Genomic DNA, 24,370 nt, shown 5'->3' on the forward strand with positions numbered 1-24,370 from the left:
TTCTTAGAAAAACATCACAAATTTATTCTTAAAAAAAAAAAACAAGTTGGAGTGGATACCGAATCGTTACCCTTTTTTTTTTTTTTCTTTTTTTGTTATATTCATATAATAGTTTCTGATGAGAGTGCGGTGCGGTCTCCATCACAAGCTTTCCACGCCTGGTTGTCCTATGGTTTGCCGATTTTATTGGAGATTGGTATGGAATACACGTGGGCCTCAACTGAATGCCTCCCTGATTGGCATGGGGGAAAATGAAATGGAAAGAGTGAGAAAGTGGGCCCGCACCGGTCTCCCCCAACTCCCCATGCTAATCTGATAAGTGAGTCCTGACTCATCACTTCAATTATCATGCATCTATATCCCCATACGCAACCATCATCAAGGGAAGCCAGGTTGATTATCGTTTCTGATTCTTTTTTTTTTGGCAGAGGCTATCAGGCATGGGAATACGAGGATATGATTATATGATCATATGCTATCCAACATTCCTTTTCATCGATAATGCATAAACCGGTAATTCTATTGAGAATTATAATGATTTACAGTCAGTTGCGTTGTTCTTTTCCTATTCAATTTCGACATTATCTTTTGCAGTTTCAATAATTCTCGAAGCAAAGAGAAACCTGAACGCGCAAGCAGGTGGTGAAGGTTTTCTCCATCATTGAAAGGTTTCCTCGTTTACTCCCCATTTTCACCTTTTTCCTTGGATTTTTTTTCTTTGAATTTCAATCCATCTATATTTATGATTCATTCTTCTGCTGTTTCGTTTAATTGAAAACAACAGTTTTCCTTGTTGTAAGTTTGAAGTTTATTCAATCAAATGGATGTGAGACAAGAAAAATGGTCAGAATTAACGATCTCTAGTGCACAAAACTTGTGAAAGATATAAAGCAATCCAATCAAGATTTCTCTAGATTCTGCATCTTTTCAACCCTCCATTAGTTTCCTCAAGAGACAAAATGCTTAATTGGTCATTCTTTTTTTTTTTTTTTCTTTTTGTTATCAAGGCACAATCACTAGATTTGGTTACTGATATCCTTTTTCTCTGTCACCTCTGCTAATAGAAAAGGTAAAGTTAAGAATGGCAGATAATACCATGCTGGGGAATGGAATTGTTGGAATTCTTTCGGAGTCTTCTAATAAGTGGGAAAGAAGGGTGCCTTTAACTCCTTCGCATTGTGCTCGACTCCTGCGCAGTGGCAGGGGTAAAACAGGGGTGGCTCGCATAATCGTGCAGCCATCCACAAAGCGTATTCACCATGATGCATTATATGAGGAAGTTGGTTGTGAAATATCAGAAGACTTGTCAGAATGTGGTCTCATCTTGGGTGTCAAACAACCAAAGGTGCTGAAAACTGCCTTCCTTTGAAAATATCTTCTAACTTGGGAACTTTGACATAATGTTTGTCTTTGCTGCAGTTAGAGATGATTTTTCCTCATAGAGCTTATGCCTTCTTCTCCCATACTCACAAGGCACAGAAAGAGAACATGCCTTTGCTAGATAAGGTATCCATTTGATCAGGTCTATCCGTCTATATAGACATAAATCAGTTAATGGTGAATTTTGCTTCTCCTGACTCTGCTTATTGACTGTAGATTCTAGATGTGAGGGCTTCTTTGTACGATTACGAGCTTATTGTTGGAGATCATGGAAAAAGATTACTTGCATTTGGAAAATATGCTGGCAGAGCTGGACTGATTGACTTCTTACATGGGTTAGGAATGCGTATGTGCAAATGCTCTTTCACTAATGTTGTTATGAATTTTCTTTGTTCTGGTTTTGTTTATGTTGACATTTATATCTGGTGGAAGTGGCTGACATGGTTATAAGAACACCTGCACACTTCATTTACATCTCCATTCCATGTTTGTACTGCCTCTGTAATCAGATTCTAATTATCATGTTAGATTATTTCCCAGAAAAATAAGTGAACTGTCTTCTTATGATCCAATTATGCTCCAATGAGGTCATGGAAATTTACTGTCACTTCTAATGTATCTAAAGTTAGAGCTTCAATAGTGCAACAATTTTGAGCTATTCTCTGCTTCTCTAGTCTCACTCACTAATATTGATGTACGAGGCCTTTTTCTGTTGATATTTTAGATATGCTGAAGGTGATTGCTCTCTAGGAAGATGTTTTGATGTCAATTTTTACTATTCCATTTTCAGGGTATCTAAGTCTTGGATATTCTACACCTTTCCTCTCACTGGGTGCATCTTACATGTATTCTTCATTGGCTGCTGCCAAAGCTGCAGTTATTTCAGTGGGTGAAGAGATAGCTGCTCATGGACTGCCACCAGGAATCTGTCCTCTTGTTTTTGTATTCACTGGTTCAGGAAATGGTATGGAAGTTTGCAATTTATAAACATCCTTTAATATTCATAAGAAATCTTTTTTTTTTCATGAGGTACAATTACATATTTCTATTTATTTGTCAAGGAATCGATCATTGATCAGTTACTCTGTTATATGATAGATTCAGAGATTAGATAATGTGATTATAAGTAACCTGTAATCATCCAATCATGAAACTCGTCAATGGTTGCATAAATTTTAAGACCTCTCTCTCTCTCTCTCTCTCTATCTATCTATCTATCTATCTATATATATATAAAGTGACCTGTACAAGTGGATTGCAGTGTTTCAACATCTGCACCTGGGGATCACCAGATGATATTTCATTGGTGCGATTCTCTTCATGATTTTGAGTGGAACTTGTAGTTTTTGGACTATCATAGAAACATGGTCTGGTTATCATTTCAGATTTAGGGATATGCTTTGCTCCTTTTCTGTTACTGAATCTTATAAAGCTGAGTCCAACCATGTGCCCTTCTGTTACATAAAATGAACTTATAATTTTATTACTTATCATTTTTGCTATAGTTTCTCTTGGAGCACAAGAGATATTTAAGCTACTTCCTCACACTTTTGTGGATCCAAGCAGACTTCCTGAGCTATTTGGTAAGGTAAGTTCAATTTTAATTTCCTTTAAGCATCCTATTTTTTCAAGTATTTATTGAAGCTCTGGTAAAACAATCATCATTGCGAATCCACCAATGCACCTTTTTCTTTTGATTCGCAAATGGAAGAGAAATACTTGACAAAATAATTTCCTGGAAGAAATTTGATTAATGTGAGGTTGGATTTCACGTCAGCTTTTCAAGAACAATTTTCTTCTTTTGTTTTTCTACTTGTAATCTTTGCCACTTGCCATTACCTATGAGTCCGTCTATGAGAATCATATAACCTGTCATACAAGCATTATATATATATATATATATTTTGTTGTTGTTGTTTTCTTTTCATTTTTTTTTTAGTGTGTACGTGTGTGTGTGTGTGTGTGTTTTTTTTTTTAATTTTCAAATGCAAGGATTCCTATAATTCTAAATGTGCAAGGCTTATATAATGCAGTATTGGTTAACCATATGAACAACAAACTTTTGACATGTCTAATAATCTATAATTTTTTGTGCCAAAATACTTCAATACATTAAAAATTTGGTTAAATTGTTGCATTTCTTGTCTTGGAAATTTCTGCACCATTCATTTCGCTGTCCAAAAACCTCCAAAGGGCTCTGACACCATGCCAAAATGTATAGATGTCTTTTGGTAAGTGGCAATTTCTATCATACGTTGTTTTTTTTTGGGTGGGTGGGGAGGGGGGAGACCAAACCAGCACAAATATATGGAAGGCAAGTTTTTGTAAATCTTCTCAGTGGGAAAAGGTTGGGTTCGAAAACCCCTTGCCCCTTGCACCCCACCTAAGTCACATATGTTTGTTTTGCATGTGTTCTTGGTCCGTCATTTTAAGTTTCATTCTATTAGTTTTTTTTTAGTATATTCTAATTTGATTTTTTTTCCCAATTGTTTGCTCACTTGAAAAGTTATTTGCTGCTTTTTTGGTAATGACATCAATTTTTTTATTATGATTAGGCCAAGGATCCTACTCAATCAGCACGGACATCAAAGAGAGTCTTCCAAGTATATGGTTGTGTTACGACTTCTCAGCACATGGTTCAACACAAAGATCCTACAAAAGAATTTGATAAAGTATGCTACTCTTTTCTTTTGTATATCTACTTTAGGTCTTGGCATTCCCCTTTTCGAATTATTTTTATACAGTGCAGTCTCTTGCATAAGATATAATCTATAGACTCGGCATATTGGGAACCTACTGCACCTCTCAATTCCTTGTGTGAGCTGACAAAATACCAAAACAAACAAACGACAACATGTACAGAAATCAAACATGTAAAATGGTAATAAAAATCAAGGATGCCTAGATTTCAGCAGGAAGGCCTTTGGGTTGAAGGAAAAGACTATTGGATAGCCTCCAAGAAATCTCTTCATTGTAATTAAAATGTCAGCGCAATCTATGTAACAAAAAGAGACGAAATCAGCCAGGGAACAAACAAACTCTTAAAATAATAGTAATGCAACACAATGTCAGTAACAGGTTAGAGAACCGTCAACATAAATCACAGTAGAGGTAGTGAAAGAGGGGTGATCCATACTCACCCAAGTTGGACCAAACACACCCCTTGCTCTAGCACACTTACTCAAGGAGAGGTTCTTTTTTAAAAAGGCAACCAATTTAGCCATTTGTTTTTGCATTGTAGTTTTGTTTCTAGGTGAGGCGTTCAATGTCACATTCAAGGTACTCTCATCCATATAATCTTCACAGCTAAAGCAACTTATTTCACTAAATCCCAGAGGTGCTGTTGCTCAATTGAGCTTCATGTTAGAGAAAGAACCCATATTATCAGTGAACATATGCTATACTGATTTGGTAAACACAACTTTCTTTGAACTCAATTTTTATGGGATTCAGTCTTAACATCTCTTTGCAAGCTTTTGTGTCAGTAATGCACTCTTCTTTCAAGTACAAAGATATCATGACTGTGCATTCTGAATCACCATGTTATATCTATCCTGCAAAAGTAATCAGTTGCTCTAATATAGACTAAATTCCCAAATCAGCATCTTTGGCCTAAAAATGCAAGCTTTCTGTTTGAAATATCAAATATACCTTTAATCTCTTCCCAAGTTACATATTATCCCCTTAACTGCTGCAAAGTTCTGGTTGCTAGGATTGCCCATGAATTTTCTCTTGACTCTGGTTTTATATGTAACTTCTGGGGTCTAAGACACACTATGCTATGTGTCAAATTTAGTATAAGACAGTTAAGCATATTGAAGCTTCTTTATTCATCACCTCCATTCAAGGAAATTGTTTAACACTAAATTTGAAGTGACAAAAGATCTTCACATCTAGGATCAGTTGTGAGTGCCCAAGTCTTTTATGGCAAAGGACTTTGTTAATTTTTCATTCACCTTCTAATCTTGCCAATGTCATGTCCAACAGTGTATCATCCACATGAAAACAATAGGAGAATAAAACCATCATTTGTGTACTTGATCTACTTACTGTGTATCATCCACATTAAACCTTCATTTGCCTATCAAAAGCATCTTGATATGCTTTCTGATCAGCTCTATATAACCTTTTGGAAGTATAAAATGTTTCTGAACCTGATAACAACTTGATATAGTGTCCCTACTGTCTATCCTTCCTGGCTCTTCTTTCTTTTGGTGCATTATCGGTAACTTATTCCTAGAGCAGTTATTTTCCTTTTATACTGCTATTTGTTTTGAATGAAAGGCTGCAATTTTTTATGAAGGAAATTGCTCTTTAATGGCCAAAAAATGAATAGAAGGTGGGCTAGTGAGGAAGCATGGCCTCCAGAGCCTTACCTAAATTTCCAGTATCTCCCTTATTTGTTTTGGTTCTTTTGAAGAACCTTGTACAAAATAATATTGTGGCTCCTCCGTTATTTGGATAATAGCCTCAAGTATTATTTAGAATATTTGCTTGGCCTTCTAATGGAGAGTTCCTGGATTTGTTCTATGTTGATGCATATTAAGTTTTTAATATCAAATGAGTGGGTGAAGAATGGATCCTCTTTCTATTTCTAGATACAGAGACTAAAGAAATGGGGGTTCAGGTTAGATGTGTGTGCTATTCCCATGCTAGCCAACTGCATCAACTTGATAGACACCATTAGGACTGTACATTACCACATAGAGTTTAAATATTTTAAGCTGATTTTCTTTACTTTATTTTAGTTATTTTATTTTTTGTGAAACAAAACTGGCTTTGTTTCTCGGGTTTGCAATGTATATGGTGAAGTACAGGTATTTAATAGAGCTCTTGAACCAATTGAACGCTAGAAATTGATAGAGCTCTCTGCTTCTGTTGTTGTATTGACTTTACTGGGTCAAGTTACCAACAAAGCTCGATTTATTTCTGTGTCTGTAACTTATATGGTGAAGTATGTGTCTCTCATAGTGCTCTTGAACCAATTGAACAGTAAAATTTGATAAACCTCTCTCCTTCTCTTCTGCACTTTTTGTTGTAAAAAATTCTAATCTTATAGGTTATTGACATAGGTTTTGGATTGGTAATATTTTTATTCCTTTTCTCATTGCTTGATAGTCATAAGCCTTTAGTTTTAACCAAGAGCAAGATGTCTTTGACGCACTTGAGACTTACCATTTCAAAGAAAATATGCTGATCTGAAACCTGTCATGCTATTTCAGGCTGACTACTATGCACATCCAGAAAACTACAGCCCCATCTTCCATGAGAAGATAGCTCCCTATGCATCTGTTATTGGTAAGTGACAGTGCCACCTGTCAATGTATTTTATATAAAACCATACACATTTATTTTCGCTCTTCCGCTGTAGTAGTTACTTAAGTTTTAATTGAGTCTACTTTTTTCTTCCAGCATTCTAGTTACTGGTATACTTGTACTGATACCATTCATGTTTTCTGCATGAACTTGGTAAAGAAACACCATTTATGGGAATAGGGTGCTGTATGATCAATTCGTTGTTACTATTATTTTAAATTTTCAACATAATTATGTGCATTTGCACCGATATTTTGATTAAAAAAAAAAGCGCAAACTATATTTTTTTACCTCCTGTTGCACCAAGTGTAATAAGGAGACATGGTTGATAAAGGGCACAAACAAAGTCATAAGCAGTTGTCAAAGTTCTCATGAGCAGCTTGGTTTCTGTATGAGAGTAGGTAAATTTTTGTCCCTGTTGGGATTTGAACCTAGAAACTCTCACTAACCCTCATCAATCCTTTACCACTTGAGCCAGGCCTCAAGGGTACTAATCATCTAATCATATACACTACCAATTTATATGGCTCAGTACTTCGCATAACCACTTCCCTTCCCCACCTAGGAAAAAAATATGATTCTGTTCTGGTTAAATATGTTGCCTACTCTTTGAGTATTTTACTTTCAGCAGGATGACTTCTATCAATTGTAAATTTGAACAGCCAAAGATCTATGGAATCTTCAGTTTTGTGGAATTCCATTGAGAAATAAATTAAATGCTTTCGTTTTTCTCTGTCAGTCAATTGCATGTATTGGGAGAAAAGATTCCCTCCATTGTTGACTGCTCAGCAACTTCAAGATTTAATGAGGAAGGGATGCCCACTTCTCGGAATTTCAGATATAACTTGTGATATAGGAGGCTCACTGGAGTTTGTTAATCAAACCACATCAATCGACTCACCCTTTTTCAGGTAAAATATTGGTTAGAAAAAATCATCTCATTTTTCTAATACAACATATTTTTGGTGTTATTTTCTTGTTGTATGCTCTATTTCTAGTTTAATCTGAACTAGGAGATGCCAATAATTGTGTATAGGTTGTCGTTTGAATGATTCTGATCCTTGGTGATTTAAAGTGTATATAAGTTCCAAATTATGCTAAATAGATTTGTCGTTTATATGTTTTTTCAATCTCAAAATATGTTATTATATCTTGGGGATCATTTTTGTATAATTTGTCCCTCTTAAAATTTTTTTGGTGACTGAAACCAATTAAAATAATGGAGAAAAGAGATGGGTTATCACTACAAAACAAACTTATTGCTTCATTTAGGCAACAACAATAATGACTGCAAGTATATAAGCATATTCCGGATGAGAATATCTGTGTTTGCCCTTGAGGCGGATTTTTCATAAGATCGAGTACGGTAGTTTTAAAAAATAATTCCTAAATTACCGTAATAGGAAAAATAATTCCAAATCTACCGTACTTTTGTCCAAGTAGGAAAGAGAAAATAAATTATAAGTAAAAAAAAAAAAAAATATATATATATATATATATATATATATATATATAATATACTAAATAATTATTTAATAAATTAATAACAATTTTTTTAAAACTCATTTTTCACATATAGTTTTTTTTTTAATTCCAAGGTGAAAGAAAAAAAATAGATTATTTATCTTATATTAAATTTAGTATGTTATTTATATATTAAATTTAGTAAATAAATTTAATTAATTAATTTTATAATATATATTTATAATAATTTTATTATTGTATAAATAGAATAAAGAATGAAAAAAAATGGATTTTTGAAGATTTTTTTTTTGTTTGAAGTGAGAATTTCTCACTTTTAAAAATGGTATAAAAATCATCTCTTGAAGAGACAATTTCCAACTTGGGTTTTTTTTATTTATTATTATTATTATTATATTTTAAGTGAGAATTTCCTACTTAGGTGTTTTTTTTTTCAATTTAAGTGAGAATTTCTCACTTTTGATGTCGTCTCTTGAAGAGACGATTTCTCACTTCCTAAATTTTTTATTTTTATTTTTTTGAAAAATCGCCTCTTAAGACGATTTCTCAAGTTCATAAATCGTCTTTTGAAGAGACGATTTTTCACTTATAAATTATTTTCTCTTTTCTATCTGGACAAAAGTACAGTAGATTTGGAATTATTTTTCTTATTACGGTAATTTAGAAATTATATTTTAAAACTGTCGTACTCTTATAAAAAATCACCCTTAAAACATAGCTCAAGTAGTAAAGGAATGGAAAGGGTTTGCAGGAGGTTCTAGGTTCAAATCCCAATGGGACAAAAATTTACCTATAACAAAAAAAAAAGAGAATATCTGGGTGCATATGTAAAGAAAAGGAGGATGATGATGAAGAAAGGGAACAAAGTATGATTGTCCACACCCCCAGTTCTAGTTAGATTGGTAACAGCACTTACATTTAGGTGGTAAAGAATGACCCTGTAGGATAGAAAGAGAACCAACAAAACCACAGTAAGTTTTAAAAGAATATGGGGCTTGAATGTTAATCTTGAAACAAAAAAAAGGAGTCTGTTAGGCTCAACTTGCTCATGATATTGAGCTTTAGGTAACCCTTGGATGAGGATGTGTCTATCTGATGTCAAGATGTGGTAGGTGGGAAGGATGTCCCATTCGAAGTTGTTTGAACAGGGTTGTGTTACTGTAATGATTGACTTTCTTATCATAGCACAAGTTCATAGAATGCTGAGCTCAATTGGTCACTTCTTACACCATGTGACTCGGTTACGCTCAAAAAGTAGTACAGTAATTGCAAGTGAGTAGATGAATCGGTCCCTGGGCCTGCCCGATCTGAATATGGCAAGCGATCATGTTTTGTGAATTCATCATTCCCCTGCTAGGTGAATATGTGTAGTCTTAGATGAGTGCATGATTTACTAATGAAAGTCATTGCACACATGGGATTATGATGGATATGGAACAAATAGATCGACTTACTCACCATCCAAGTACTGAAATCAAGGTGCCATAACAAAGAGGTTAACTGCTTGCAATATTAACCAATGGTTCTGCCTCAGAAAGCTTTCATCTAGTTTAGCTCTGAGATTAACCAGCCCAATAAATTTTTTCTATAATTATGATTGGGTAGTTACTATAATTATTCAATTTTTTAGTTATTTTATTTGTGTTGATCATTTTTAGATACGATCCCTTCAATGATTCTTACCACCATGACATGGAGGGTAATGGTGTGATATGTGCATCTGTGGACATTCTTCCCACAGAGTTTGCAAAAGAGGTATAGTGCTCTTATCCATTTATCCTTTTTCTATTCCTCGGTTCGCAAGATATGAAGGATACTCACTAGGTTTCCATGGTTTCATTTGACATGCTGTTCATCGATGGAAGGCTTCCAAACATTTTGGAGATATTTTATCTGAATTTATTGGAAGTTTGGCATCTACTACAGACATTACAGAATTACCTGCACACTTAAGGAGAGCTTGTATAGCCCACGGAGGAGCTGTTACCACCTTGTTTGAATATATTCCTCGTATGCGGAACTCTGATTCAGAGTAAGCTTCTGATTCCATCTCACTTTTTTTTTCCTTTTATTTTATTATGCATATGCTTGGCAGAGAACCGGAGAATCGGGGATGTAAATAGAATGGGGACAAGAACCTTGACTGGAATGTTTTCAGTTTGTTGAGTATTGTTGAAATTTCTTTCTTATGGCATGTGTGTTATTGATCATGCCTTAAGACTTCCCTTTTCCTATTCATCTTCTAAGATTTAATAGATATCTCCTGTTTATTTTCCGCTATGTGTGTGTCTGTATTTATTGTTATCATGCATCAAGTATTGTGTATCAACTACAGAATCCTCCCACCTCCCCCAACCCCCTCTCCACCATGCTAGGGATGTTGCACATGTTTTTTTTGGGGGTTTTATGAGGAAACCTATGGGGAAGATGCTGTGGCAGGGGTAATGCTAGATCGTTGAGGATAGGAAGAGATCCATTAATGATCTGTAGGCTAATTTTTTTCTATTTCCCTTTCTTTGGGTGTTTGTTACCAAATCGTCCTTCAGCTTTCTTACTAGATTGATCCTGCTAGAATGAAGAATGGTATATTTCTGTTAGGAGGAAATCTGTGATTAGAAAAAGTGGGCCGCTCCCCCTATAGAAAGCCCCAAGCTTGAGTTGAATAGTTGTTTTCTGGGTAACTTGGGTAGATGGGGATTGGTTGATAGTTCACAGATACCAGTGGAGTCCTCACTTCTTTTTTTTTTTTTTTTTGGCCATCGAGGTGGAGTCCTAACTTTTTCTGGAAGGTTAGCAACCTTCTGGTGACGGGGACTTGACTATTGTTTTCTCCTTGGTGCCTTATGCAGTTAGTAATAGTAATCTTCTGCAAGATTAGAAAGAGGTCTACTGGTTGGGTTTTATTTGTTGAGTACTGTTTTATTGGGCTGACAGCTGCATTTTAGGTTTTCTTCTTCTTCTTTTGGTTCACCTGAAGGACATTTCATTATTCCTTGTATTGAATTTCCTTTTTCCTTTGTTTATCAATAAAATTTTCCTGATATTAATTTGTTGGAATTACTCTTGTTATTGTATGCATTCTAATGAGAGAAATGTTTACTTACAAATTTTTAAGCTCTATAGGAAGTTATTGAATCAACATGATATGCTTGTGTTATTTCTCATGCTGTAAGTGTCAATTTGTCTTGTGATTTGCAGAAAATTACCAGAAACTCTTGCAAATGGCCACTCAAATAAGAAGTATAATATATTGGTAGGTTTCTTGATTTTACATTCATCTTAAAAATTTGCTTCCTTTTTCCATACCAAACATTAAAATGTGAAGCAAACAAGTATGATCAGAATCTAAATGCTATCTGAATTTTATTCATTATTGGTTGATCATTCTAATCTTGTACTTCTTGCAGTTAACTCCTTTTTTAACATTCATGATCTGAAAACTGACAGGTGTCTCTGAGTGGTCATTTGTTTGATCAGTTTCTGATAAATGAAGCTTTGGATATTATTGAAGCAGCCGGTGGTTCCTTTCACTTAGTTAAGTGTCAAGTGGGTCAAAGTGCAAATGCTATGTCATATTCAGAACTTGAAGTAAGTAAACCTTCAGCCCAGTTTTATTCTGAAAGAAAAAATGTTGCCATGTTGATATAAATTCTTCCATACACCAACACTTTTCTAAACAATGACTGAAGTTTCTTGACAACTAAAAAATTGATCATAAACAATAATTATTGAAGTACATCTCCAATAGTTACTTGCCCCCCAGTGTCATTGCTGAGAAGTTAATCAATCTTCTTTAGAGGTTTGATGAAACTATAGAGGGAGAGCACTATAGAGGAGGAGGTTTTGGTTCATCCTAGCTATTATGCGGGCTATTTGGTTTGACGACTGCTAGGATATCCAAAGACGAGAAGATATATATGTTAGCACTGGTAAGTTGTGAGGTTGTCAAGGGCTTTCATGAAGTTAACTAGGCTTGGGTTGGTTATTGAGGTAGGGATCTTAGCCTTGCTAGAAGGCCTCAGCATCACAAAGGAGTTTGGTGTTTAAAAAATTATGCTGGGGGGTAATGCAATATTAGTTCTTTCTTAGGTATGTCAGGTGTTGTTGAGGGCCACAAAGATAGGATCATTAGGTCCGAGGGCTTATGAGGCTCTTTAGAGGGGTCTAGGGTAACAAACAAGAAGTTGATAGTTTATCTAAGAGATGATGGATATCATCCTCTGAATTTGTTCAGAACCTTATAATGTCTTGAGCTTTCTGGACTCGCTCCTTCCCACTGTTGGGTAAGAAGTCCTAGTGTTGGGAATGAATGTATTTTTGTTTCTTCTCATTTTTATTTTGTTCTATTATCCCTCATCCTTTTCTGTAAATTCCATGATTGCCATCTCTCATAGGAAAAGAGGAGTGGCTTTCTGGTTAAAACATTCTTGATTCTTTAAATCCACTCCAAACTTATAAATGCTATTAGAATGCTATTTACTTAATCTGGAGGAAAAAAAATGGAAATGAGTAAGCTATCCTTGTTAGTTCACAAGCCACCTTATCAAGATAGCCCACTGTTTCTAGGTCTTAATACAAATTCCTGCAATTCAGTTTGGTTGTATTAACTAGCAAATAGACTGTATTTTTTTTGTCTTACCATATCAAACATGAAGCTAGATAATATTTAAGCTCTCATTATCAGCATTAAAAAAATGGCTATGGTATATCCATCCTCAAGTTGAACTAAATAGGAAAACCTCTTACTTTTATTTTTCATTTTTAAATTTTTGAAAAACAGTATCTGCTTCATGTATTGCATACTTTAGGAATCATATTTATTATAACTTCTGCTTTTTAATATCCATAACCATAAGTTGACCTTCTTAACATAGGCCATCTAATTGCTTTGAACAGGTTGGTGCAGATGATAATGCTGTTCTACATCAAATAATTGATTCTTTAATGTCTCTTGCCAATCCAAGTGAAAATGATGGATTTCTAAGCAAAGAAACAAATAAGATTTCATTGAAGGTTGGTAAAGTCCTGGAGAGAGGAAACATGATGGAATTAGATGATAAAGAGAAACCTGGGGTGCTGATTCTTGGAGCTGGCCGGGTCTGTCAACCAGTTGCTGAAGTTTTGACCACAGCTGGAAGTGTCTCTTCTCGTCAATTGTTTAAAATGTGCCAGGAATCTGATTTTGAAGGGCAGAGTGATATTCAAGTTATTGTTGCTTCTCTCTACCTAAAGGATGCAGAAGAGGTATGATTTAGATGGGAGATAAGCAATCTTCAACTTTGCTCAAACTTCAGCTTCATTACATTCTACAAGTATCATTGCTCTCATCTTTTCATTAATAGTAGGGAGTCTAAGAGTGCAGAGTGTTTCTATTTCAAGTACTTTTAAGTTGAGGTGCTTTCTCTAGAAGCGTTTTTGGTTCAGTTTTTTAGAAGTGCTTCCTAAATTTTGTCAAATATTTGATTTTCCTCCAAGTGTGTTTTTTTACAGTAAAAGCATTTTCTAAAAGCATTGCCTAACAGATTCTAACTCTCATGCGGACATGCATATATGAAATGTCACATGTCAGCTACCCATTAATTCTAAATGAAACCAGGCGAATGCTTAATAAGACTTAGATTCTTTTGTGAACTGCTATTTGAGCTGATCCCATGCAAAATCATTGAAAGAATATAATAATTCACCTATTTAATCTAGAGACTGATAATTTTGTATCCCATCCCTTATGTTAGAGAGAGACGTGATATTTTTTTGTGTAAACATAACAACAATACCAAAATACTTACATGCATATTGTTTTCATATACTTAGCACAAAGTATAGACAGGTGGCATGTGTATCTTTATAATTAAGCTTACATGCATCTCCCCAATCCAATCTCTGTCCTAGTCTACTGCATTAGAAAATTCCAACTCGATATTAGTAGATTGAATGCAGATCATTGAAATATTAGACAACTGATTGCAGATTATTGAGGGTCTTCCAAATGCAACTGCTATTCAGCTTGATGTGATGGATCATGAAAATCTTCACAAGTATATTTCACAGGTAGAGTTTCTTTTTTGAAACTTATATTAGTGGGTAATATAATTTCAAATTATATTTAGTTGTATCATAACTTCCATTCACCAAGGCTTTGGATGGAAATTATGTGAATATCTTTTAAACCTAATTATCTTATGTTGTCGGTGTGTTTTGTTGATCATATGCAGGTTGAGGTTGTTATTAGTCTGCTGCCTGCTAGTTGCCATTTTATTGTAGCAAATGCTTGTATTGAGGTACTATATGCTTTCTTCACTTTATGGGTGTCAATAGCATAATTAATATTCTCTAGCTGCGCAACAATGTCAACAATGCCACTGAACTAAGATTACATGATGAGCATTTTGAGTAGAGAACACAATGATCATAATGAGGGTGAACCTTGCAGCAAACCAGAAAGAAGATAATTTAATATTTTAAGAATTTTAGTAACAAAGAAGGCTTTATATTTTGAAGAATAAACAGAGTGGATTAAAAGCTGAGGACAATAACTTAGGAAAAACAGGAAACATTTTATGAAGAAAGGAAGATAAAACTATGGGAAGGAGAAATAGGGGTGCAACCTTACCTTAAAAGGGAAGGATTTTAGGAGTTCAAGCCTCCAGCAACTCCAACAAAGAAGAGAGAATTTGCTAGTGAAAAGAAATTGGAAGATTTAATTTAAGCCTAAATAAGCCTGATATACATTGTTGGTCCTCTACCCGATGACTTAAGCTTTTAGATCAATTGGTAGCTTAACATAGTATCAAAGCCTTGATTTTAAAGAAGCCATGAGCTCAAACTTGACTGCTTGTTTATTTCCTCCATTTACTGAGATTCTGGGCAAGTTCAAAGAAGGTTGTCTATGAGACTAGGTGTTCAAGCTCAAGCCCAATTAAGTTTGATATACATTGTTGGCTCTCTACCTAATAGCTAAAAGTTTTAGGTCAATTAGTAGCTTAATAGCTTCATTATCATATAATAAATAATCACATTCAATGCCCAATATTGCTTGATTATTGACCATAAAAAGTTCCAAGTTTGAACAGACTAAATAGCTAGTAGAAGAACAAGAAGAAAACCAAAATTACTCTTATACAGGCAAAAGCTCATATAATTTAATTTTAATACATGATAACAATATAACATCCCTTGTCAACTCTCCCTTGATTATAGAAGAGACAATCCCTCTGTCCTTTTTTCATAGGGCACAGTAGAAATATTATTAATAGTGAAAAAGAAATACTAGTGTATACATAGCTTTCGAGCAAAATGCAGAAAAGGAAAAAGAGAAGAAATCCAGCTCTCTAAAGAAATGACCAAACTCCACAAAAAACCCAATAGAATTCAGGAGATGGAGGAAAGAGGAGACCCCTTAAAAACTCTTCACTCTACTTTCTATTTAGCCAACCTAGGCTTCCATGCAAAGGAGCTCATAGATTTTCTTCTCAGCTTAGAGTCATCAATTCACCAACTGCCAGACAGCAGCTCTCCTTTCCAATGAAGGAACTATAATCCATATGAACCTCGATTTCCATAAAGATATGAATATCCATCACAATCCATCTTGTTATGGGATGAGCTAGTTAGTTTGTCAAGTATCACTTTGGGACTCGAGTGAATAGATGATTGCCCTGAAATTCATGTAAATCAGCTAAGTTAAATATGGGCAAAGTAAAAACATTGATGGAAAGATTTAGATAGACATCATTGTGGTACTTGATCCCTTTTTTAGCCGAACTTCTGCTATGTTAACTTTTCATGATCGCAGCCATCTATTACAATTTTACCTATCAAAAAAAATTGTTAACTCTTCATGATTGCTAAACTTCTCACATCTAATATAATAAAAAATAAACAAACTCAATGCTTAGTCATATTTTCTTTCTTTTTTCTTTTTTTTTCTTTTTTTGATAGAGTGTTGAGCATTATCACTGAGGTAATATATTTTCCCACATATGGGGCACAAAAACAACCTGTGGCGTGTAGAATGTGTAAAACCAAGTCGGTAGAGTTCTCTAAACCAAGTCAGACTGATAATACATAATTGTTTCCTACCCTGTCTTATCTTTGGCCAGGTATATCTCTCATTGACTGATAAAACTTATTATTTCTCCTTTTTGTGACTTGAAAAATGGTGAATTTGTATATGAAAACGAATAATATATGCTCAACTGCTTTTGCAATGTTCTGATGGTGAAAAGTAGAAATGAAATCAATGTAAGATTTGTTTGTCTTAAATCCATTTCTTTCTAGCTAAGACCATGCTATAATTATTAATTTTGATGCAGCTCAAAAAGCATCTAGTCACTGCTAGCTATATTGATGATTCCATGTCAAAGCTAGATGAAAGGGCAAAAGGTGCTGGTATTACAATTCTTGGTGAGATGGGCTTGGACCCTGGAATAGGTAATTTCCATCTTGAGACATTTTGATGAGTTAGCAAGAGCTATGTTTTATAAATATTGCTTTTACAATTACACCTGAAAATGAGATGTATCTCATTCTATCTGAACACCATTTTATATGAAGTCGAATAGAGAGAAACTGTTTGCAAAGAATCTTTAATTGCTGCTGAAATCACTTTATTTCCTGGAGCCATGCGTCAGTGCTTCTCCTGCATTATGAAACTGGAGAAAATATGTGTGGGGTTCTATATTCTGATGTTGTTTTTTAAGGCTTTTCAAACTAAACTTTCCTCTTCCTAGGCATAGATTGAGGTGTGATCAAAATGAACAAGCTAGCAGTCAACCATAACATCTAATAAGTATTATAATTGTGCACTGTTCTTGGGGTCTCAGCTTGAAGGATATCCAGTTTTCCATCATTTTATCACCAGTGACCAAACGTAGAAAGCTATTAGAAAGATTGGGAAAGTATTCGCTCTAGATCCCACTTTATCATAAGGAATGGGAGGAAGGTCAAATTTTGGAAGGATTTGTGGTGTGCGGACCAAGCGTTAAAAGATGTTTTCCCAAATTTGTTCCAGTTGGTGGTCAACAAGGATGAGTGGGTGTTTGATGCTTGGGAGGAGGGCGGGGAGGTGGGTAGTTGGAATCCTCTGTTTTCAAGACACTTTAATGATTGGGAAATGGAAGAGGTGGAGGGCTTGTTCCGGAAACTGCATCCATTGGTTTTGAATAGAGATGTGGAGGACGTCTTGAGCTAGAAGACTAGCAAGAACAGCTCCTTCTCTGTTAGATCACTCTACCGCTCCTTCACAAGAGCCTCTAATGACCCTTTTCCTTGGAGTATCATTTGGAGGTCTTGGGCTTTGATAAGGGTAAGCTTTTTTGCTTGGGAAGCGTCTTGGAACAGAATCTTGACTATTGATCAGCTCAAAAGAAGGGGCTGGAATATGCTGAATAGGTGTTACTTGTGTAAAGTGGAAGAGGAAACTAGTGACCACTTGATCTTATTTTGTAAGAAGACTACAATGCTATGGAGCTTGCTTTTCTCTCTATTTGATGTGCAGTGGGTCCTGCACTCCTCAATCAAAAGGAATTTGATTGGTTGACATGGTGCTTTTGTGAGTAAGAGAAAGGAAAAGGCTTGGAGGCTGCCCCTCTTTGTTTAATGTGGACCTTATGGAAAGAAAGAAATGAAAGAGTGTTCAATGACGCAGAACGGTCTGACCAAGCTTTAAAACTTTCTTTTTTGTACACTTTTGTGAATTGGGGTAGGGTGTATTTAGAGGACCATTCCTTGTCCATGATTGATTTTATAGAGTGGCTTTTGTCTAGTTAGAAGAAAGGTTTTCATCTTTCTTTTTGTTTAACTTCTTTAGTATTATTTGTATACTTCGTGTGTACTTTTTTCGCCGCTTCTAGGCATTACTAATACAATCTCTTATTTACCTATCAAAGAGAAAAAAATATTTATATATCACTAGCCTCTTAGTTTGTTTGATAGTTATGGTTGTATTTCTTTTATTTATTTATTTTTTGGGAGGACGGGGGCGGGTTGTAGTATTATCATTTTACCAAATAAGTACCATTTTCTTTAATACCTGTAAATTCCTATTTAAGCATTCTATCATATGCTTTTACCAAATTGTTAAAAGGTATGTGATTATAATTATATCTCATATCTGGAGCCCTAATAGTTGATCTCTTGGTACAAAGATGAACAAGTTTTTATCCTTGTTTCTTGCCAATATCTACAAGTAAATAAATTTGTCAACTACATAGTTTTTTTTTTTTTTTTTTTTTTTTTTTTTTTTTTTTTTTTGATTGGAAACGACAAAGGCATATATTGATAAAAAGGAAAGTACAAGAGAAGGATGAGGAATCCTCCCACCAAAGAAAAACAAGTCTACAATGAAACAAAAGCGAGAAAATACAAGGTAGATACAGGCAACTGCTATGAATTAGGCTACCCCAATGGAGTTGCACGCCGCTAACCAATCAAGGAGTATCACATTAAGGGGAATCCCCTTAAAAACCTTAGAACAAAAAGCCCATAAAGAAGCAAGGAAGTGAATCATGTCCCAAAGGTTCTCTGAATTCCTTGTTTTATCCTCAAAGATCCTTGCATTTCTTTCCCGCCACACCACCCATACTAAAGCGATGCACGCAGCTTGCCATAATACAATCCCTCTCTTAGAAGATCCAAACCCATTAAAATTGGTAGAAAGCATGTCTCGGATGCTCCTAGGAGGGACCCAATCTATCTTTGTTAACTGAAATAGTCTGTACCACAACCCCATCGTCAGAGGGCAATGAAGAAAAATATGATCTACTGTTTCTCCCTGCTTCATGCACAACATACAAATGTCGAGACTAAGTGCTTTGTAGGGTCTTCTCAACTGTAGCATGTCATTAGTATTAACCTTCTTGTGAGCCACTAACCAGACAAAGGACTTAATTTTGAAGGGGACTTGAGAATTCCAGACTAATTTGGAAGGGAAATCTGAAGGCAAACCAAATCTTTGGGATAAGGCAAGAAAGAAAGATTTGACTGTGAAAAGTCCTGAAGAAGATAAAGACCAAGATCTCTTATCTGGAACTGAAGGTGATAAATGTAAAAGATCAAGAGACCGCATGAGACTCTCTAAATCTTCTATCTCGGAATCGGAAAGGTTACAGCGGAAGTTAAAGTTCCAAGAGAAGGGTCGAGTGGATCCGAGAATAGAAGAAATAGGAATATTTTTATCCAATACTACTCTAAGTAGTCTTGGATAACGGACCCCCATAGGTTGATCCCCCCACCACAAGTCTTCCCAGAATCGAATTCTTTCCCCATCTCCTACCAAGAACCGAGTAAACTTGGAAAAATCTTGGAAAACTTGTGCAATAGCCTTCCAAGGACAACGATGTGACCATCTAACAACAGTGTTGGCGTCCCAACCATTAGAGTGTGATCCATAAATGCTTAAAATGACCTGATGCCACAGCGCTGAACCCTCCCTGGGATACCTCCACAACCATTTCCCTAAGAGAGCGGAATTCCGCAAGGAAATCCTTCCGAGACCCAAACCCCCTTTCGCCTTCGGATTACACACTACATCCCAACTGACTAGATGATCTCTTTTTCCTTCCCCAACCCCGGACCATAAAAAGTCTCTTTGCAACCTCTCAATTCTTACTGCCACGGAGGCGGGAATCTTAAACAATGAAAGGAAGTAACAAGGCATATGAGTGAGACAAGATTGAATGAGAGTTATCCTACCTCCAAACGATAAATATGCCTTTTGCCACCCATCTAATCTGCTCGAGATCCTCTCAATTACAGGATCCCAGAAACTACCCGACTTGGGATTCCCACCCAGAGGAAGACCCAGGTAGAGTATGGGCCACCCAGATGCCTTGCAATCAAGCAGCTCGGCCAACCTATGAAGATGATCCTGACCAAGGTTGATGCCATAAATATTACTTTTGTCAAGGTTAACCTTCAGCCCAGAAATATGCCCAAACACAAGCAAAACGCTCTTGAGAGTTAGCAAGTCCTCTTCTCGTATAATCACTATCTTCTAATCCATTTTCATTTTCTTAATTGATCTCCTATTCTCAAAATTTGTTTGCTAATATGATATAACTTAAAACTATAAGAAGGCAATAAAAAGTTGATGTAGTTAAGCCTACACTGAGGTTTCTCTGAGGCATGTTAATTTGAGTTAATTTTAATCAAATTTCCAAGATGATTCTTATGTTGTCTAATTTTGTAATAATGGTTTCCCTCATTATGTTGCAGAATTTCTAGTAAATGACTTCTTGGATGAGATTCTCATTTTCTTCAAACGTTCATGATAGTTATAGGAGTAATTTTGTTTTTTACTTTTTTCCATTCAAGAATTATTGAAACTAGAGTTTTGAAAAAAATAGGAATTACTTGAAAAGTTCACTAAAAATAGTGTCATGAACGGGGTGCTTCAGATCACATGATGGCAATGATGATGATCGACCAGGCACATGTCCAAGGAGGGAAAATAAGGTCTTTCATTTCTTACTGTGGGGGACTTCCATCCCCTGAAGCTGCAAACAACCCATTAGCATACAAATTCAGGTATTTCTTATTATTATTATTTATCAGTCAAATCTTGATTATTGCTTGCTCTTCTATGCATAATTTCTCTAGACTAGTCTGAAATCAAATAATAATATGCTGAAAGCTTACACAAACAGCACATCAAATATTTGATCATGAACCCTGAGGGCCTCTATTTTTCTTGATTGGTTTCTTAAAGTTTTGACTTTAATGTTCTGAAACTGGAATCTTCAGCAGGATATCTATCTCTTGAAGCATTGCTTGTGTTCTCTTGTAAGACAACTAAGTTTAGTTGATTGGCAAACTTCGCACTCAATATTCTAGTTATGCCCTAGCCTTTAAGGCCCTTGGCAGATTGACGCAATTATTTGCCTTATAATGACAAAATTATTTCAGTTGGAACCCTGCAGGAGCTATCCGAAGTGGGCGAAATCCTGCTACCTACAGATCTCATGGGGAAACGGTATCTATTAATGGTAAGTGCTTTTATTAATATGTGCTTTCTTATACATAATGTATCCATTATATTTTTCGAAAGTTTTTGAACTGGGTTTATGTAATTACATTATGTTTTAGCTACTAAAATGTTATTAGAACATATTCCTTACTATGAACAAATCTCCTTGCTCCAAATGTTTTCCATTCTTGAATTTCCCTGCACTGTTTTAATTTACGATTCAAACCTGCAGGAGAGAGTCTTTATGACTCAGCTGTGAGTTTCCGGATACCTGATCTTCCAGCTTTTGCATTGGAAATTCTTCCAAATCGTAATTCTTTGGTTTATGGAGACTTGTATGGAATTGACCATGAAGCATCTACCATCTTTCGTGGAACCCTCCGTTATGAAGGCATGACATATCTTTGGATTTGTGTTATTTTATCATTGAAACAACATTTAGAAGCTTAATGGTTGAATTTATTGTTGAAAATAAGGTTGCATTAAAAGAGTATTATGGGGAGCTTTGTGAACCTTAGAAAAATCCTCACAAGTAAAATAAACAACTGACTAAAAAAAAAGGTGGAATAAAGTTAAATTAGTATGGAAAAAGATCCAATGCAGGGCTTTATTGAGTTCTAGTTAACTTGGAACTCAGATGGGTTATAAGTATATGGTACTTACCCACTAATATTTTGTTTAGGTTTTTCTGAGATAATGGGGACACTGGCAAGAATTGGTTTCTTTGATACTGAAGCCCATCCGATCCTTACACTCACAAAGAGATCGACATTTGGAGCATTCCTGCTTGAACTTCTTAAAATTAAAAGTGAAGACTTTGATGGAACTATGACTGCAGAGGACATCAAAGAAAGGATTCTTGCACTTGGACTTTGCAAAGTGCAAGTAACGGCATTGAAGACTGCCAAAACCATCTTGTAAGTAAAGAAGTACTAAGAACTGATATACAGTGTCTTAACATGATGCTTGTCATGGACTTTGAGCAAGGCAAGCCTAATATTATATTTAATCTTTTTTTATTTATTACTTTATTTCATAGTTTACATGAGAAGCTAGCATAATATGTCTGAGTTGTTATCGTTCTTTATTGGTGGATTAGATATTTGGGATTTCACGAGCAGACAGAAATCCCTGTATCATGCCGAAGTGCATTTGATGTTGCCTGTCTCCGCATGGAAGAAAGGTTAGCCTACTCTAGTGAAGAACAGGTATGTTGCTTATCAGTACATAACCTGCAGATTTTATTTCTTCTGCTGAAGTTTAACCAATTCTTCTAGGGTGTTTAGATCTGTGTTTGTCTTCAGTGTCTGATATTAAGAAAATAATTGTTCTTTGTTTCTGTATGTTGTTTGGTTGGGGGCCAAGAGATCTGGTTGGCAGCATATTTTGTATGCTATCAATGTCATTTCTGGAAAGGAACTTATTCTTCTTACAAAAACTTCCCCTTTCATAGAGAACATGGTCAACAATAATGTGACATAAAACAGCATTATTTTTTGGTATGGTATTCATAAAAGCGCCTTCAGCACCGCCAAAAAAACATACATTAGCATCTGCATCCATGAATTGCAGTATAAAATCAAGCATGTTTGAGTTGTTGTGAACTAACTAATACCCTGTGTGCTAAAATTTTAATGAGAAAACTTGCGTGCTATATGGCCAGGACATGGTGCTTTTGCATCATGAAGTGGAGGTAGAGTTTCCTGATGGCCGGCCTGTTGAGAAGCATCGATCCACCTTATTGGAATTCGGGAAGACTAAAAATGGCAAAACAACCACTGCCATGGCTTTCACTGTAGGAATTCCAGCAGCAATCGGTGCTCTGGTAGTGTAACTACATCTCTCTTCTTCCATTGCAATCTAAGCAATTTCTAGAACTGAATTTATGTTATTTCAAATGCTGCAGCTCATACTTGAAGAGAAGATCAAAACAAGAGGGGTTTTAAGGCCGATTGAACCTCAAGTATATGTGCCAGGTAATCACAAATTCACAATTCATTCATTTAGTTTTCTGGAGTTAGTGTTGATACTACTATTTTTGTGTGGTTTTGCAGCCCTTGATATTTTACAAGCATATGGTTTGAAGCTGCTGGAGAAGACTGAATGACCTGGATTGTTCTGTTCGATACCTAAGTAATAATGGGTCTCCTACTGGAAATGACCTCATGAATAAACAGGTTTCTCTTGGGCAAAGTGTTACTGATCATAAAATTGCATTATCTGATTACACAACTGCAGTGTTCATATGATCATCTCCATAGATTAAAATTTATTCCTATTTATGTAATAAAAAGATCCGTAGAATTATATATGTGCAGTGGAGAAATAATAAAGTTATTCTAAACCTATTCCATAAAGTTTTTTTGAGTTCCAAATTATTTTTTAAAAGTAATTGTTAATAATTTCAACACATTAAAGCTTGCTTGATCTGGAGTTTATTTGTTTAAGGGTTTTTTTTAAAAAAAAAAATGAGAAGCAACCATGTAATATAGAGTTAGGATATAAGAAGTATAATAGAAAGATAAGAAATCCTCCCACTAATAAAAACTAAATAGAAGTAATATCATAAATCATATGGTAAATACAAAAAACATTCTCTCCTTATTAACTTATACCGTTAATTAATCGAGTTGAATCATATTAAGGGATGCCTTAAAAGTTGTAGTACAAGAGGCTAAAAAAAAAAGCAAGAAAATGAACGGTGTCTTGGAATCCTAACCTTGTCCTTGGAATTCTAACCTTGTCCTTGGAAATCCTAACATTGCAATTTATCACGGTGGTAAGTCTCTCAATAAGCTTCCCAATCTGATATAAAATGATCATCATGTCACAAATACTTTTTTGGGGGAGTTCAATCCATGTTGGCTAATCTAAATAATTTGTATCACAACTCCAATAATGAATTTAAGGTATTAAGCCTTATTTGATTTGAAATTTGTTTATGTAGTGAAAGACTTCAAAGAAATATAATTATGCATGAAGGAAAAAACTAGTAAACTCACTCAAAATAAGTTTTGTAATTGTATGGGTTTTGAGTTGGATCATTATTGAGTTACATAATTTTTAGTGTTAAATGAATTTGTTTTTTAAGTTTCAAATTATTTTTAAAAAATTAATAAATTTTTATGTACATAATTTTTTAGTATTAATTGGATTTGTTTTTTTATTTTAAATTATTTTTAAAAATTAATAAAATTGTATGTATAAAGCATCTTTTGATTTAAAATT

At 35.0% G+C, this 24,370-nt stretch overlaps 1 protein-coding gene across 3 annotated transcripts; it reads left to right on the plus strand.

Moving 5' to 3' along the window:
- The first annotated feature begins 240 nt into the window (after positions 1-240).
- On the plus strand, positions 241-23,499 carry LOC117925033 (alpha-aminoadipic semialdehyde synthase). Of its 3 annotated transcripts, XM_034843839.1 has the most exons (27): positions 241-319; positions 429-513; positions 595-668; positions 1,065-1,345; positions 1,420-1,506; positions 1,597-1,726; positions 2,171-2,344; positions 2,886-2,968; positions 3,936-4,052; positions 6,603-6,678; positions 7,436-7,607; positions 9,837-9,933; positions 10,044-10,210; positions 11,377-11,431; positions 11,626-11,766; positions 13,075-13,422; positions 14,146-14,226; positions 14,391-14,456; positions 16,491-16,608; positions 20,574-20,703; positions 21,082-21,161; positions 21,375-21,533; positions 21,825-22,059; positions 22,242-22,350; positions 22,806-22,967; positions 23,049-23,118; positions 23,197-23,499. In XM_034843839.1, exons 4-27 carry the CDS (start codon positions 1,082-1,084, stop codon positions 23,247-23,249), a joined length of 3,174 nt encoding a protein of 1,057 aa, XP_034699730.1. In that variant the 5' UTR covers positions 241-319; positions 429-513; positions 595-668; positions 1,065-1,081; the 3' UTR covers positions 23,250-23,499. The 3 variants fall into 3 exon arrangements, with proteins under 3 accessions (XP_034699730.1, XP_034699729.1, XP_034699731.1); XM_034843838.1 differs by lacking the exon at positions 241-319 and having other exon boundaries at positions 368-513; XM_034843840.1 differs by lacking the exons at positions 241-319; positions 429-513; positions 595-668; ... (1 more) ...; positions 1,420-1,506; positions 1,597-1,726 and having other exon boundaries at positions 2,189-2,344; positions 2,886-2,963.
- Positions 23,500-24,370: the final 871 nt, after the last annotated feature.

This window comes from Vitis riparia, chromosome 11 (assembly GCF_004353265.1).
Source record: "Vitis riparia cultivar Riparia Gloire de Montpellier isolate 1030 chromosome 11, EGFV_Vit.rip_1.0, whole genome shotgun sequence".
Classification (NCBI taxonomy): domain Eukaryota; kingdom Viridiplantae; phylum Streptophyta; class Magnoliopsida; order Vitales; family Vitaceae; genus Vitis; species Vitis riparia.